At 41.5% G+C, this 14,411-nt stretch overlaps 1 protein-coding gene across 1 annotated transcript in view; it reads right to left on the reverse strand.

Annotated features, from left to right (window-relative positions):
- The window catches only part of YWHAE (tyrosine 3-monooxygenase/tryptophan 5-monooxygenase activation protein epsilon), a 53,858-nt gene that overhangs the window by 10,825 nt on the left and 28,622 nt on the right, over nt 1–14,411 (reverse strand). Inside the window, exon 2 of the mRNA XM_028109238.2 lies at nt 1,715–1,914. Within this exon, the coding sequence (XP_027965039.1) occupies nt 1,715–1,914 (200 nt within the window). The remainder of the gene's footprint in view (nt 1–1,714; nt 1,915–14,411) is intronic.

Raw genomic sequence — 14,411 nt, forward strand, 5'->3', positions numbered from 1 at the left:
ATCTGTACCTCTGAAACAAATAATATATGTTTAAAAAAAAAAAAAGAAGATGATAGCAGGAGGGGAAGAATGAAGGGGGGAAATCGGAGGGGGAGACAAACCATGAGAGATGATGGACTCTGAAAAACAAACTGAAGGTTCTAGAGGGGAGGGGGGTGGGATGATGGGTTAGCCTGGTGATGAGTATTAAAGAGGGCACGTTCTGCATGGAGCACTGGGTGTTATACACAAACTATGAATCATGGAACACTACATCAAAAACGAAATGATGTAATGTATGGTGATTAACAATAAAAAATTTAAAAAAAACGACTAGACTGAGCCTCCATAAGGATAGTAACGTTATTTGTCTCATCTTCACACCCACAGCACCTAGCAAATTGTGTGGGGTTTTTTTTTGTTTTGTTTTGTTTTTTGGTAAAGACTGTATTTACTTATTTGACAGAGAGAGACACAACCAGAGAGAGAACACAAGCAGGGGGAGTGGGAGAGGGAGAAGCAGGCTTCCCGCTGAGCAGGGAACCCGACGTGGGGCTCGATCCCAGGACCCTGGGATCATGACCCAAGCCGAAGGCAGATGCCTAACGACTGAGCCAACCAGGCCGCCCCTGTGTGGTTCTTAAGAGGTACAAAAACACTTGCTAAATTCTCCTGAATGGTAATTTCAAGTCACTCAATGAAGCATTGTGCAGCTAACTACAACAAAAATAAAGATTAAATTATTTCTCTACTTGTGTGGTGTTCAAAACTGAAAGCCCTCTGTAGCTTCTAGAGAAAAATTCTTCATCTCTTTCCTGAAATATTGTATAGACTATATTCCCTAATCCAGGTAAGTAAAAAATGCAAATCCATTAAAATATAAATGTTATTACACATGTATACAACACATGCGTACTAGGCTGTGATCTAAAATGTCCAAAACCTGGGACGCCTGGTTGGCTCAGCCGTTAAGCGTCTGCCTTCGGCTCAGGTCATGATCCCAGGGTCCTGGGATCGAGCCCCACATCAGGCTCCCTGCTCAGCAGGAAGCCTGCTTCTCCCTCTCCCACTCCCCCTGCTTGTGTTCTCTCTCTTGCTGTCTCTCTCTGCCAAATAAAAAATCTTTTAAAAAATTAAAAAATAAAAATAAAATATAAATGTCCAAAACCGGGGCACCTAGGTAGCTCAGTCAGTTAAGCACCTGCCTTCGGCTCGGGTCATGATCCCAGGATCCTGGGATGGAGCCCCATGTCAGGCTCCCTGCTCAGTGGTGAGCCTGCTTCTCCCTTCCTCTCTGCCCCTCCCCCACTCGTGCGCTCTCGCTTTCAAATCAATCAATCAATCTTAAAAAAGATGTCCAAAACCTGGGGCACCTGGCTGGCTTAGCCAGAAAGAGCATGCGACTCCCGATCATGGGGTCATGAGTTCAAGCCCCACACTGGGTATAGAGATTAAATTAATAAAACTTTAAAATAAAATATCCAAGGGCGCCTGGGTGGCTCAGTTGGTTAAGCGACTGCCTTCGGCTCAGGTCATGATCCTGGAGTCCCGGGATCGAGTCCCGCATCGGGCTCCCTGCTCAGCAGGAAGTCTGCTTCTCCCTCTGACCCAACCCCCTCTCATGCTCTCTCTTTCTCTCAAATAAATAAATCTTTAAATAAATTAATTAAATATCCAAAACCAGATGCCAAGAAGGCATCTTTCTTTAAAGATGTCTAGGATATGATAATCTCACCATTTGCCGATATTCCCGAATCATTTTTAGTTTGTCTTCTCCTCCCTTGTTTTCTTCTTTCTGTTCAATGCTGCTGATTATTCTCCAGGAAGCTCTTCTGGCTCCAATCACATTTTTATATGCAACAGATAGGAGGTTTCTTTCTTCAACTGTCAACTCCACATCCATCCCTGCTACTTTCTTCATTGATTCCACCATTTCTGTAAGGGAAAAGTAAAATCAGACCTTATGAAGTAAGTTTTGTTATACAATATTCCTTCACAATAGGTCTTTTTTTCTGTCAAGCTAGTATAAAAAGGCAAGAATTTTAACAAAAATACAATCATCGAAACTAGTAGGGGTACCTAGGTGACTTGGTTGGGCATCTGCCTTTGGCTCGGGTCATTATCCTGGGATCCTGGGACAGAGCCCCTCACTGGGTCTCTCCTCTCTCTCCCTGCCCCTTCTCTCAAACAAGTAAATGAATTTTTTAAATTTTAAAAAATTGAGTAAAAAAACTAAAAACATGTAAAAGAAAGTAAACTAAAAGCCTAGAACAAGAGAATCTGTAATAAAAGACGTATAGAATCAAAACTTCATATAATTCAAAACTAATTCACAGCATGGTTTGGAAGGATCTCATTAAATAAGGGAACTGGAGGGGGCACCTGGGTGGCTCAGATGGTTGAGCGTCTGGCCTGGGATCGAGCCCCACGTCTGACTCCTGGCTCAGTGGAGAGCCTGCTTCTCCCTCTGCCTCTCCCCCTGCTTGTGCTCTCTCTCTCTCTCTTTGTATCTCTGTGTCTCCAATGAACAAATAAAAAATCTTTAAAAGGGGCACCCGGGTGGCTAAGTGTCTGCTTTCGTCTCAGGTCATGATCCCAGAGTCCTGGGATCGAGCCCCACATCGGGCTCCCTGCTCAGCGGGAAACCTACTTCTCCCTCTCCCACTCCCCCTGCTTGTGTTCCCTCTCTTGCTGTGTCTCTCTGTCAAATAAATAAAATCTTAAAAAAATAAAATCTTTAGAAAATAAAAAGGGAACTAGGGAGACACCTGCCCATTTCCTAGTACAAATAACTGAGCTGGCAGTTTAGACAAAAATTAAAAAGTTATAGGCTCTAGGGGCGCCAGGGGTGGCGCAGTTGAGTGTCCGACTCTTGGTTTCCGTTCAGGTTGTGATCTCAGGGTGGAAGGACCAAGCCCTGCGCTCAGCAGGGAGTCTGCTTGTTTCTCTTTCCCTCTCCTTCTGCCCCTCACCCCGCCCCACCACTCTCTAAATCTTAAAAAAAAAAGTTATAGGCTCTAAAATACATTTTCTTACAAATAAATGATTTCCCAAGTAAATACAAATAAACTGTATTTCAAAGTCATGGGAGGAAAGAACATTCATATAGCAAACATAACATTTGAGCACCTGGTTAATCACAAACACAAACCAAACTTAACTTTGGATGTTTCCATCCTTCCTCCTTTAGAAGGACACTGTCCACCTCATATGAATTCAATTAACTAGCAAAACTTCTAATGGTTCCTATTTGTTACCACTAGGTGGCGACCAAAGAAAGGGGCCCAGATAAATCTTAGGAGATCCCCAAGTAAAGGAAAAAATAGGTAACACAATGCAAATGAGGAGGCCCCTGGGTGGCTCAGTTAGTTAAGCATCTGACATCTCAGCTCAGGTCTTGATTTCAGGGCCGTGAGTTCAAGCCCCACACCGGGTAAGGAGCCTACTTAAAACAAGGGGCACCTGGGTGACTCAGTTAAGCATATGACTTGATTTCAGCTCAGGTCCTGATCTCAGGGTTGTGAGATTGAGGCCTCTCCCTCTGCCCCTTCCCACTGCATGCATGCTCTCTCTCTACTCTAATAAATAAATAAATCTTTAAAAAAATAAAACAATGCATATGAATGCAGAGAAAGAACCAAAAACAGCTCAATGAACACTAACCTAATAAATATATTAATGAAAACTATGCCTTTAGAAAAGACTAAATGCCATATTACCACATGCATAGCTCTCCAACTTTACTGATTCAGAATCTTTGGTCCTAAGACCCAAGAATCTGCATCTTAACAAGCACCCTTAGCTTAAATTAACACTGAACATAAGGAATACCTTAAGGTATGATGCAGATGGTGACTTTATGAAACACTGCTTAATAGCTAAATTACGTGTAATCCCAGGGAAATATGTTTAAAAACATTATCCTTTCAGGAATATCAGGAAATTAATAGAAACATTAAAATGGTAAGGTCTTTGGAAAAGTTTGGTAGTTCTTATACAGTTAGAACACCTTAAGACTCAGCAATTACACTACTAGGTATTACCCAAGAGAAATGAAAACATATCTTCACAAAGACTTTTTACACAAATGTTCATTCACAGCAACTTTATTCAAAATAGCTAAGATGAAAACAACCCCAAAGTCCACGTATACAATGGAATACTATTCAAGAACAAAAAATAATCAATGGATACGAGTAACAACATGGATGTACAAAATCATGCTAATTGAAAAAAGATCAACAAAAACTGTCTCACTTTAAGTTCTAGAAAATGCAAAACTATAAAGATAGCAAATAAAGTGGTTAACAAAGTATGGGGATGAAGTGAGGAGAGCCTGTGTGTAAAGGAAATTTGGGGAGTAACAGAGTTATTCTACTGTGGTGGTTATACAACTGAATATATTTATCAAAACACTGAACTGTACAGCTTAATCCGTGAGTAACAGAGGCGAGCAGAGGGGGGAGACCCACCAAGCTAGTCACAGTCAGAAATCCAAGTATACCTTTTGACTCCCCAAAAACCTTACTAATAGTCTACTGTTGACGAGAAGCCTTGCAGATAATTAACACATATTTTTGTATATTATATGTATTATATACTGTATTCTACAATAAAGCAAACTAGAGGAAAGAAGATGTTATAAAGAAAATTGTAAAACATGTTCACAGTACTGTATTCACTGGAAAAAAAAATCCAAAAAATCCGCCATGTAAGTGGACTGACACAGTTCAAACCCACGTTGTTAAAATCTTGTCAACTGCACATGTAAAAGAGATCTATTTTATCGTATCCAAATACTTTAATAAGGCAGATTTTTAAAATGTAATTCTGGAACATTAAAAAAAATATTAGGGGGCATCTGGGTGGCTCAATCATTAAGCATTTGCCTTCGGCTCAGGTCATGATCCCAGGGTCCTGGGATTGAGCCCCGCATCAGGCTCCCTGCTCAGCAGGAGGCCTGCTTCTCCCTCTCCCACTCCCCCCGTTTGTGTTCCCTCTCTTGCTGTCCGTCAAATAAATAAAATCTCTAAAAAAAAAAAAAAAGTATTAGGAAGTACAGTACTAAGACCATTAATTCATTTGTGGAAGCCTGGCATTCATTTGAAACATCTTTTTTAAATTATAGTCATGAAGGGGCGCCTCGGTGGCTCAGTTGGCTAAGCGACTGCCTTCAGCTCAGGTCATGATCCTGGGGTCCTGGGATCGAGCCCCACATCGGGCTCCTTGCTCAGTGGGGAGCCTGCTTCTCCCTCTCCCTTTGCCTCTGCCTGCTATTCCACCTGCTTGTGCTCTCTGTCAAATAAAATCTTTAAAAAAAAGAAATTATAGTCATGGGAAAAAAAGTAAATTCAGGGGCAGTGGAGTCAGAGGGTAATTTCAAGCTCACTTGCATACTAGTTGTTTTGTTTTTTCCAAAAACAAATTAAACATGCCTCAGAAGTGAACCAGTAATTTGCTTTTCTAAATTGGCCCCAACAAAGCCATTTAAAAAGTAACCAGCTACACAAAAAAGACCATTAATCCTTTTAAACTGTAGGACTCTGCAACATGATATATGGAAAAACTATACACAAATATCTAATACCACACCAAAAATTTAACAATATGTCTCTGGGTACTATTCCAAAATAATAATTTACATTTCCGGGGCGCCTGGGTGGCTCAGTCGTTAAGCGTCTGCCTTCGGCTCAGGTCATGATCCCAGGGTCCTGGGATCGAGCCCCGCATCGGGCTCCCTGCTCTGCGGGAAGCCTGCTTCTCCCTCTCCCACTCCCCCTGCTTGTGTTCCCTCTCTCACTGTGTCTCTCACTGTCGGATAAATAAAATCTTTAAAAAAAAATTAAAAAAAAAAATAATTTACATTTCCTTCACTTTTCTATGCTTTAAAATTTTCTGGGCGCCTGGGTGGCTCAGTTGGTTAAGCAACTGCCTTCGGCTCAGGTCATGATCCTGGAGTCCTGGGATCGAGTCCCATGTCGGGCTCCCTGCTCAGCGGGGAGTCTGCTTTCCTCTCGTGTTCTCTCTCATTCTCTCAAATAAATAAATAAAATCTTTAAAAAAATAAAAATAAAATAAAAATTTTCAACATTTTTTAAAGAGGTTTATTTATTTGGTAGACAGAGCTAGCACAACAGGGGGAGCGGCAGGCAGAGGGAGAGGAAGAAGCAGGCTTCCCGCAGAGCAGGGAGCTTGATGCAGGGCTTGATCCCAGAACCCTGGGATCATGACCTAAGCCGAAGGCAGACACTTAATGACTGAGCCACCCAGGCACCCAAAAATTTCTCAACATTTCAACAGTATTTTTACAGTAAGGGGGGAAGAAAGGGGAAAAATACATTTAAAGCACTCAATGATATTCTATCCCAGATTCAATTAAATATAGCATTCTCTTCATTTAGAAAGCCAAAAACGAGGCAAGACAAGACTATGGTACAACTAGAGAAGCAGCAGTTGTCCAGTTTTAGTAAGTAACAGCTTTACTGATCTATCATTCACATATACAATTCACCCATTTTAAAATGTACAATTTAGTGGCAGTATATTCACAAAGCTGTACAACCATTACCACAACCAATGTTAGAATATTTTCATCACTTGAAGAAACGCTCCATACCCATTAGCAGTCACTCCTTACCTACCCACAACTCCCTCAACCCTAGTAATCACCTACTTTAATCTCTATGGATTTACCATTCTGGACATTCCATATAAACGGAACCATATACAGGAATACCTTGTTTTTATTATGCTTCACAGAATTTTTTTTTTTTTTACAAACTGAACGTTTGTGGCAACCTTGTGTGAAGGAATCTATCGGTATCTGATTTCCAAAAGCATTTGTTCATGTTTCTGTGTCACAATTCAGTAATTCTCTCAATATTTCAAACTTTTGCAATATTGTATTTATTATGGTGATCTGTGTGACCAGTTATCTCTGATGTTACTATTCTAATTGTTTTGGGGCACCACAAACCACACCCATAAGATGGCAAACTTAATCAATAAATGTGTTCTGACAGTTCCACTGACCTGCCTGCCATTCAGTGCCATGTCACGTATCCCCACCCTCCACCATCTCTCCCCCTCTCCCCTCAGGCCTCCCTATTCTCTGAGACACTACAATACTGAAATTAGGTCAATTAATAACCCTAAAATGGCCCCTAAGTCAAGTGAAAGGAAGAGTCACACATCTCTCACTATATATCAAAAGCTACCAATGATTAAGCTTAGTAAGGAAGGCATGCTGAAAGCTGAGACAAGCCAAAAGCTAGGCCTCTTACACCAAACAATCCTCCAAGTTGTGAATACAAAGCAAAAGTTCTTGAAGGAAATGAAAAGTGCTTTACCAGTTAACATAGAAGCAAAACAGCCCTATCACTGATAGGGAGAAAGTTTTAGTGGTCTAGATAGAAGATCACACAAGCCACAACATTCCCTTAAGCCAAACCTAATCCAGAGCAAGGCCCCAACTTTCTTCTATTTTATGAAGGTTGAGAGAGGTGAGGAAGCTGCAGAAGAAAAGTTGCAGGACAGCAGAGGTTGGTTTGGTTCACGAGGTTTAAGGTAAGAAGTCATCTCCATAACAAAGTCAAGCATGTAGAAGCTACAGCAAGTTATTCAAAAGATCTAGCTAACATCATTAACGAAGGTGGTTACACTAAACAAAAGATTCTCAGTGTAGAGGAAACAGCCTTATCTAAGACTTTCACAGCCAAAAAGAAGTCAAAGCCTGGCTTCACAATTTCAAAGGACAGGCTGACTCTCGTTAGATAGGAGCTAATGCAGCTGGTGAATTTAAGTTGAAGCCAGTGCTCACTGACCATTCTGTAAATCCTAGGCCCTTAAGAATTATGCTAAATCCAGGGTGCCTGGGTGGCTCAGTTGGTTGGGCGACTGCCTTCAGCTCAGGTCATGATCCTGGAGTACCGGGATCGAGTCTCACGTCGGGCTCCCTGATCAGCAGGGAGTCTGCTTCTCCCTCTGACCCTACCTCCTCTTGGGCTCTCTCTTTCAAATAAATAAATACTCAAAAAAAAAAATTATGCTAAATCCAGTTGGCTGGCTGGCTCAGTTTGTAGAGTATGCAACTCTTGATCTCAGGGTTGTGAGTTCAAGGCCCACAATGGATGTAGAGATTACTTAAAATTACAATCTTAAGAGGCACCTGGGTGGCTCAGTCGCTGGGCATCTGCCTTCGGCTCAGGTCATGGCCCCAGGGTCCTGGGATCAAGCCCTACCATCGGGCTCCCTGCTCCGCGGGAAGCCTGCTTCTACCTCTCCCACTCCCCTTGCTTGTGGTCCCCCTCTCACTGTGGCTGTCAAAAAGAAATCTTAAAAAAAAAAAAAAATTAAAAACAAGAAAAAAAAAGTAGGCTAAATCTACTCTGCCTGTGCTGTTTAAGGAAACAAAGCCTGGATGACAGCACATCTGTTTACAACATGGTTTACTGAGTATTTTTTAAGATTTATTTATTGGGGGGGAGAAGCGGAGGGAGAGAGGGAATCCCAAGCAGACTCCCTACCAAGTGGGGAGCCCAACATGGGGCTCAATCCGGTAACTGTGAGATCATGACTGGAGACGAAACCGAGAGTCAGTCGGCTTAAACGACTAAGCCACCCAGGCACCCTGGTTTACTGAGTTTTTTAAGCCCAGTGTTGAGACATACTGCTCAGAAAAAGATTCCTTTCAAAATGTAACTGCTCAATGACAATGCACATGGTCATCCAAGAGCTCTGATGGAGCTGGACAAGATTAATGTTTTCACATGCCTGCTAACACAACATCCATTCTGCATCCCAAAGATCAAGGAGTAATTTCAACTTTAAATATTATTTAAGAAATACATTTGAGGGGTGCCTGGCTGGCTCAGTCAGTAGAGCATGCAACTCTTGATCTTGGGGTCATGAGTTCAAGCCCCTCCCTGCCTTAGAGCTTACTAAGGGAAGGAGGGAGGGGAGGAAAGAATTTCGAAAGGCTACAGCTGCCGTAGTCATTCCTCTGATGGATCCAGGTAAAATAAACTGAAAAGCTTCTGGAAAGGAATCATCATTCTTGATGCCGTTAAGAACATTCATGACTGATGGGAGGAGGTCAATATATTAGCCTTAACAGGAGTTTGGATGAAGTTGATTCCAATCCTCATGGCTGACTTTGAGGGGGTTCTAGACTTCAGTGGAGGAAGTTAACTTCAAATGTGGTAGAAATAGCAAAAGAACTATAATTAGAAGTGGACCTAACCTGGGGCACCTGACTGGCTCAATCAGTACAGCATGAGGCTCTTGATCTCGGGTCATGAGTTTGAGACCCATGTGGGGTGTAGACATTACATAAATAAACTTTTAATAAGTGGACCTAATCAAAACCAAAATGAGATATATCACCTGTCAGAATGGCTAGTATCAAAAAGCCAAGAAATAGGGCGCCTGGGTGGCTCAGTCATTGAGTGTCTGCCTTCGGCTCAGGTCATGATCCCAGAGTACTTGGATCGAGCCCCGCATCGGGCTCCCTGCTCCGCGGGAAGCCTGCGTCTCTCTCTCCCACTCCCCCTGCTTGTGTTCCCTCTCTTGCTGTGTCGCTCTCTATCAAATAAATAAAATCTTTAAAAAAAAAAAAGAAAAGAAAAGAAAAAAATAAGTGTTGGTAAGCATGTGGAGAAAAAGGAACCTTAATGCACCTTTGGTGGGAAGGTAAACTGGTGTAGCCACTGTGGAAAAAGAGCATGGAGATTCCTCAAAAAATTAAAAACAAAAATACCATATGATCCAATAATTCCACTACTATTTACTCAAAGAAAATGAAAACACTAAATTGAAAAGATATATGCACCTCTGTTTATCGCAGTATTATTTACAACAGCCAAGACAGAGAAGCAACTTAAGTGTCCATCGGTAGATGGATAAAGAAGATACATGTGTACAGACACGCACACACACACACACATATCCCTATAATGGAATATTACTCAGCCATAAAAAAGAATGAGATCTTGTCATTTGCAACAACATGAATGGACATAGTATTGTGCTAAGTGAAATAAGACAGAGAAAGACAACCATATGGTTTCACCTATATCTAAAAAAATAAATGAGCGAATAAACAAAAAAGCAGAAACAGACCCATAAATATAGAGAACAAGCTGGTGGTTGTCAGGGGAAAGGGAGGTAGAGGGATGGAAAAATGGTGAAGGGGAATGAGAGGTATGGGCTTCCAGTTACGGAATGAATAAGTCACAGGGGTGAAAGGTACGACATAGGGAATATAGTCAGTGGTGCTCTAATAGTGTGTGGTGGGGCACATGGGTGGCTCAGCTGGTTAAGCGTCTGCCTTCAGCTCAGGTCGTGATCCCAGGGTCCTAGGATCAAGCCCTGCATCAGGCTCCCTGCTCAGCTGGGAGTCTGCTTCTCCCGCTGCACCCCCCAACTGAGCAAGCACTCTTGAGCTCGTGCGCTCTCTCTCAAATAAATAAAATCTTTTTTTTTTTTAAGGATTTCTTTTATTTATGTATCAGAGACAGAGAGAGAGAGAGCACAAGCAGGGGTAGTGGCAGGCAGAGGGAGAAGCAGGCTCTCTTCAGAGGAAGGAGCCCGATGCAGGACTCAACCCCTGATATCATGACCTGAGCCGAAGGCATATGCCCAACCGAGACACCCAGGCATCCCAATAAATATCTTAAAAAATAAAAAAAAGTGTTGTATGGTGACAGATGGTAGCTATACTTGTGAGCACAGCATAATGCATAGAGTCATGTTGTAAACCTGAAACTAAGTTAACATTGTAAGCTGTACCTCAATAAAAAAAATAACAAAATAAAATAAAGTGGACCTGAAGGTTGACTCAATTGCTTCTCTCTCATGATAAAACTAACAAATAAGAAGTTAGGTTGCTTCTTATGAATGGAACTAAGAAAATGGTTTCTTGAGATGAATTTACTTAGACTTAGTTAATAAAGCAGTGGCAGGGTTTAAGAAGCTCGACTCCCAATTTTGAAAGAAATTCTACCATGTGTAAAATGCCATCAAACAGCATCCCATACTATTGAGAAACTGCTCCTGAAAAGAAGTCAATAGATGCAGAAAAACTTCATTGTTGGCACACCTGCCCTTACCTTCAGCAACCACCACCCTGATCAGTCAGCAGCCATCAACAGAGAGGCAAGACCTTCCACCAGCAAAAAGATGACTCAATGAAAACTCAGATACAGTTAGCATTTTTTAGCAATAAAGTATTTTTAATTAAGGTGTATAATTTTTTTTAGACATGACACGCATACTTAACAGACTACAGTATATTGTAAAGGTAACTTTTACAGGCACTGGCAAACCAAAAAATTCATCTGACTCGCTTTATTGCAATGTTCACTTTATTCCGGTAGTCCAGAACCAAACCCTCAATATCACCAAGTATGCCTGTAACATGTTGTCTAACTGGCTTCTTTCCCTTAGCATTTCTCTAGGTTCATCCAGAGTGCAGCACCTAACCATATACTTCATATACTACATGGATATACCACATTTTATTTATACATTTATCACTTAATGGACATTTGAGTTGAATTTTCACTTTTTGGCTATTATGAATAATGCTGCTATGAACATAAATTTATGCCAAGTATTTTTTCAGGTCTCTTGCATATATACCTAGGAGTGAAACTGCAGGCATAGTAACTTTTTATTATGTTGTGTTAATCACCATACATTACATCCTTAGTTTCTGATGTAGTGTTCCATGATTCACTGTTTGCTTGTAACACCCAGTGCTCCAGGCAGAATGTGCCCTCTTTAATACCCATCACCAGGCTAACCCATCCCCCCAAACCCCTCCCCTGGCATAGTAACTTTTTGAAGAAGGAACTGCCAAACTCTTTTTCTCGAGGCATGCACTATTTTTACATTCCTACCAACAATATAGGAAGATTCTAATTTCTCCATACTCTCACCAATATTTGCTAGTTTCTTTAAAAAGGGGGGGGGGGCACGCCTGGGTGGCTCAGTGGGTTAAGTGTTGGCCTTGGGCTCAGGTCATGACCTCAGGGTCCTGGGATCAAGCCCCACATTGGGTCCCTGCTCAGCAGGGAGCCTGCTTTTCCCTCTCCCGGCTCCCCCTACTTGTGCTCTCTCATGCTCTCTCAAATAAATAAATAAAATCTTTATTTTTTTTTTAAAGATTTTATTTTTTTGACAGAGAGAGACACAGCAAGAGAGGGAACACAGCAGGAGGAGTGGGAGAGGGAGAACAGGCTTCCCGCAAGTAAAAGACTCATGACCCTAAGATCATGACCTGAGTCGACATCAAAAGTGTCTGATGCTTAACCAACTGAGCCATCCAGGCACTCCAGGAGCTTTTTACTTTAACTTTTAAAAGGCTTTTAAACTTTTAAACTAACTTTTAAAACCCTAACTACTCCTCTTAGCCCCTCATCTTCAGGAATTTCTCCATTCCTGAGGGTAGTAGATTAAGGGATAGTAGCATGAGTCAGAAAAGGAAAGCACTTCCTACTAGCCCCTAGGAGTTCTATACCAATGCTTTGTACCAATTTGCACAAATTATGTCCATAATGACGCTCTCATGAGAACCCTGGTGTCATCCTTACCCTTTTAACATCAGCAACAGAAACATGATCCTAACTATAATGTATCCCAAAACTTTATGAGAAAGCTCAGATTTACCCAAAACTGGGCATACCCTCAAAACTGCCATCAGCAGAGAATTAACACAATTATATTCACATAAAATTCTCAACATAACTAGTATTTCATAAAATCTTTTCTTAAAGATTTTATTTGACAGAGAGCAAGCGCGCACACAAGCAGGGGACGCAGCAGGCAGAGGGGGAAGCAGGCTCCCTGCTGAATAAGGAGCCCAATGCGGGGCTCGATCCCAGGACCCTGGGATCATGACCCTCAGGGCTCATGAGGTCTGCCAAAGGCAGACGCTTAACTGACTGAACCATCCAGTCACCCCTCATAAAATCTTCTTTGCAAAAACTATTTTATCAATGTGATCTAAGCATTTCTGGGATGGAGGATGGCTGTCAAATCTGTCTGCAACAGGTATGATCGTTAACTAATGAACTAGAGAATGGAGAGTCAATGACTACAACATGTGGATGCACAAGCAGTTTGGTACATAATGTCTGGGTAATAAAATTTTGGGGACTTACAATTAGTTTGGGGACAATGGGTACCTGAATGAAAATCACCAGTTACAAAAACTCTGCAATTTGTAAAATCCACAACTGAAAAGGCATCTTAATCAAAACATACTAATAAAAGCCTGTTTGGTTCCAGGTCATTTCCCCTTTACTGTTTAACAGCCTAGTTAGACATCCATTACATTAAACCAGCTTGCCTCTATTCATTACTGGACCATCCTGCCAGAAGGAGAGTCCCATTATTTTTCATCCTGACCTTAATTTAGCTTTGATTCTTGGTTTTGCTCTTTGAAGGATTTGTGTAAATATATTCATTCAATAAACTCATTCACAAATAAAACACATCATGCCAGGCACTGTTCCAAATACTTTGCATGAATTAATGCATTTAATCTTCTCAATAAACCTTTGAAGTAGGTAGCAGTATTATCCCCATTTTATGAGGAAACTGAAGAATATGGAGGTTAAACTTGTTCAAAATCACAAATTCAGTAGATTACAAACCCAGACAATCTGACTCCAGAGCTGTACTGTGATTTAATCACATTACATCAAATTTGAATATTTATTTGAATTCATCTGAATGGGGATCTTGCTTTTTTTTTTTTCATTAAAAGTATGACTGACAGGATCCTTTGCTTTTATTTAAGATTTATTTTTTAGAGAGAGGGAGCACACATGCAAGCAGAGGGAGGGGGCAGAGGAAGAGCATCTCAAGCAGACTCCTCACCGAGCGAGGTGCCCGCCATGGGGCTCCATCTCAGGACCCTGAGATCTGACCTGAGCCAAAACCAAGAGTCAGGACGCTCAGCCAACTGAGCCACCCATTCAGGCGCCCCAGGATCCTCTGATTTTCTAAGAACAGATGCAATAAATGCTTGCAATGACAAGAGACACAAGCGTAATACATTAAAACGTGGTCTGTTCCCATTTAAAACACAACTTTTCCCACCAAGTTAACCCTCCAGAATAATTATCTCCAAAAAGCTTAATGCCAATGCCTAGTAGGACAGATACTCCCATGCCAATAGTATTTCTACATCAACATCCCAGTAAACATCATTCTCCCAAGACTTTCCCTGATAGCTGGTAAAGCAAGTTTCTGCTGAGATTCAAGAGACTTAGAATCTAAGTACAAATCCTCAAGGGGGTGTGTTCCACCTAGTAGACTACAAGTTACCACAAAGCCTAATTCTACAGTTCCTAATGAGACCCAGGGTCAGGATGGAAGCAAACTGTTGAGAATCAGTCATGGGAAAACGAGCAGGCACTGTACTA

The sequence above is a fragment of the Eumetopias jubatus genome, unplaced genomic scaffold (assembly GCF_037043125.1).
Source record: "Eumetopias jubatus isolate StellerSeaLion01/CBP00866 unplaced genomic scaffold, mEumJub1_p1.0 scaffold_10, whole genome shotgun sequence".
Lineage (NCBI taxonomy): Eukaryota > Metazoa > Chordata > Mammalia > Carnivora > Otariidae > Eumetopias > Eumetopias jubatus.